This window comes from Eschrichtius robustus, chromosome 20, assembly GCF_028021215.1.
Source record: "Eschrichtius robustus isolate mEscRob2 chromosome 20, mEscRob2.pri, whole genome shotgun sequence".
Lineage (NCBI taxonomy): Eukaryota > Metazoa > Chordata > Mammalia > Artiodactyla > Eschrichtiidae > Eschrichtius > Eschrichtius robustus.
In genome coordinates this window covers 20,448,178-20,450,667 of record NC_090843.1, presented here as the reverse complement: position 1 = coordinate 20,450,667, position 2,490 = coordinate 20,448,178, and the positions used below count along the sequence as shown (strand labels likewise).

Genomic DNA, 2,490 nt, shown 5'->3' with positions numbered 1-2,490 from the left:
TCTGGTGGAGACTGTTTGGGGGAGAGGGGTGGGGGGACGGGGCTCCCTTAGCAGCCTGATGCCTCCTCGGCCGGATCCCGAGCGTCCACGGCCACCTTGTGTGTGGAGAAGGCAAGAGCCGGGGCGGGGGGAGAAAGGAGCCTTCCAGGAGCTGGAATTGATTTAATACACACAACTTGGAACCTTAGGAGACTAGGAGGGGTGAAGAGATGACTGGGCCCCCTTTTGGGCACACCAGGCCGTATTTATGTCTTCAGTGGGCAACCTCCTTGCCGGCCTCTCAACTTCCAGCCTGCTCTGCCCCCCGTCCAGCCTTAATGAACATTGGCCCATCTCTCCTGGGCAGAACACTCCCCCCGTGGCCTGTGGCTTGGAGTCCAGGCCCCTTATTGGTCGGTCTGTGGTGGGCCCGCCCCCGCCCCTGCACGCCTCCCCTTCGGCCCTTCAGCCGACATCGGCCCTTCAGCCGACATCGGCCCTTCAGCCGACATCGGCCCTTCAGCCGACATCGGCCCTTCAGCCGACATCGGCCCTTCAGCCGACATCGGCCCTTCAGCCGACATCCTCCACGCTGTTTCTTGCCTCTTGATCTTTGTCCATGCTGTTCCCTCTCCTCTCATTCCACCCATCACGGTGCCACTGTCAGCTTGTGTGACGGTCCGCCACCCGTGTCCCCAAATTCTCCTTCCTGGGGAGGGCTGAGTATAACACACATGCCAAGCCTGGAACATGTGGCCCCTGTGGGCCTGCTCTCACCAGATCCGTTGCCTCATCTCTATACCTGCCTGGAGCTCGGGCAGTGGAGGGAGGTCATGGCCTTGTTCTTGGAGGAGCAGTCTGGTGTTGGGGGCAGGGCAGGGAGCCCAGTTAGGCGGCAGCTGAAAGGTGTGGGGGAGAGGTGATGAGGTGCTGAGCCGAGCTCTGCCGAGAGGGGCCGTGGAATGGGAGGGGAGAACAGAATTTTCAGAGATCATGAGAAGGTCTTTTGGTCTTTTTTTTGGCTGTGCCTCGCGGCCTGTGGGACCTTAGTTCCCCTATCAGGGATTGAACCCGGGCCCTTGGCAGTGAAAGTGCAGAGTCTTAACCACTGGACTGCCAGGGAATTCCCACGAGAAGGTCTTTTAACAATGTGCTTTCTGTACTCTGTGTTCAGGGCCTGCCTTAGTCGGCTTGGGTTGCTATAACAAAATACCATAGACGGGTGGCTTAAACCCCATTTACTTCTCACAGTTCTGGAGGCAGGAAGTCCAACATCAAGGTGCCAGTAGATTCCGTGTCTGGTGAGAGCCCACTTCTTGGCTTGCAGACAACACCTCCTTGCTGTGTGCTCACATGACCTTTCCTTGGTGCTGGCTCATAGAGAGATTTCTCTCCCTCTTCTTATAAGGGCATTTCTCTCCCTCTTCTTATTTTTTTTTTTTTAATAACTTTATTTATTTATTTATTTATTTTTGGCTGTGTTGGGTCTTCGTTTCTGTGCGAGGGCTTTCTCTAGTTGTGGCGAGCGGGGGCCACTCTTCATTGCCGTGCGCGGGCCTCTCACTGTCACGGCCTCTCTTGTTGCGGAGCACAGGCTTCAGACGCGCAGGCTCAGTAATTGTGGCTCACGGGCCTAGTTGCTCCGTGGCATGTGGGATCTTCCCAGACCAGGGCTCGAACCTGTGTCCCCTGCATTGGCAGGCAGATTCTCAACCACTGTGCCACCAGGGAAGCCCTCTCCCTTTTCTTATAAGGGCACGAATCCCATCATGAGAGTCCCACCCTTGTGACCTCATCTAAACCAAATTATCTCCCAAAGGCCCTATCTCCAAATACCATCACACTGGGGGCTAGAACTTCAACATATGAATTCAGAGGGACACAGACATTCAGCCCATAAGAGAGCCCTGATAGGACACACTCAATTTGGGTAATTTGAGAATTTGCTAAAGGCACAGTTTTATAAAGGTGTGGGCAGGTATAGGAAGCAGGAAGGGAGAGGGTAGCACCCTGGACTAATTATGGTGGCCTCACCTTCTCTACCCTCAGGCAAGAAGGGAAGGAGTGCTTCTTGGGGACAGGACCCTGTGGATGAGGTTCCTGACAAGGGAAGGCTGTGACCTCACTCCTTCCTACTGGTGCTCCCTGTTGGCCAAACCCAAGCAGAAACCAGAGAGCCCATCAATGTGGTCTATCCATGTTGTATCCTGCTGCCCAGAGCAGAGTGGGGAGTAGATCTGGGGAAGCCAGTGGAATATAACTCTCTCCCACCCACCGTCTTTCCAAAAGAGGATTGGAGACGGCTTACAAGAAAGGATTGCTTTTTCAAGTCTCAAAACAGGCAATGAGGACAAGGGAAAGCAAGGGGCAGCAAAGCACCCATGTTAAGGGTTCATACTAGCCATGATTGAGCTTCCTCATTAGACGCTGAGCTTCCTGACAGCCTGGTCAAAAGGGGAAACAATGCAAGTTAAACTCAATGGAGTGAGTTGACTGCTTCTTCAGTTTTCA

The 2,490-nt window shown here is 54.3% G+C and overlaps 1 protein-coding gene across 1 annotated transcript in view; it reads left to right on the top strand.

Moving 5' to 3' along the window:
* Nucleotides 1–2,490, top strand: part of HAP1 (huntingtin associated protein 1) — a 28,963-nt gene that overhangs the window by 865 nt on the left and 25,608 nt on the right. The window contains 2 exon segments of the mRNA XM_068531748.1: nt 449–649; nt 760–885. Coding sequence (XP_068387849.1) covers nt 449–649; nt 760–885 — 327 coding nt within the window.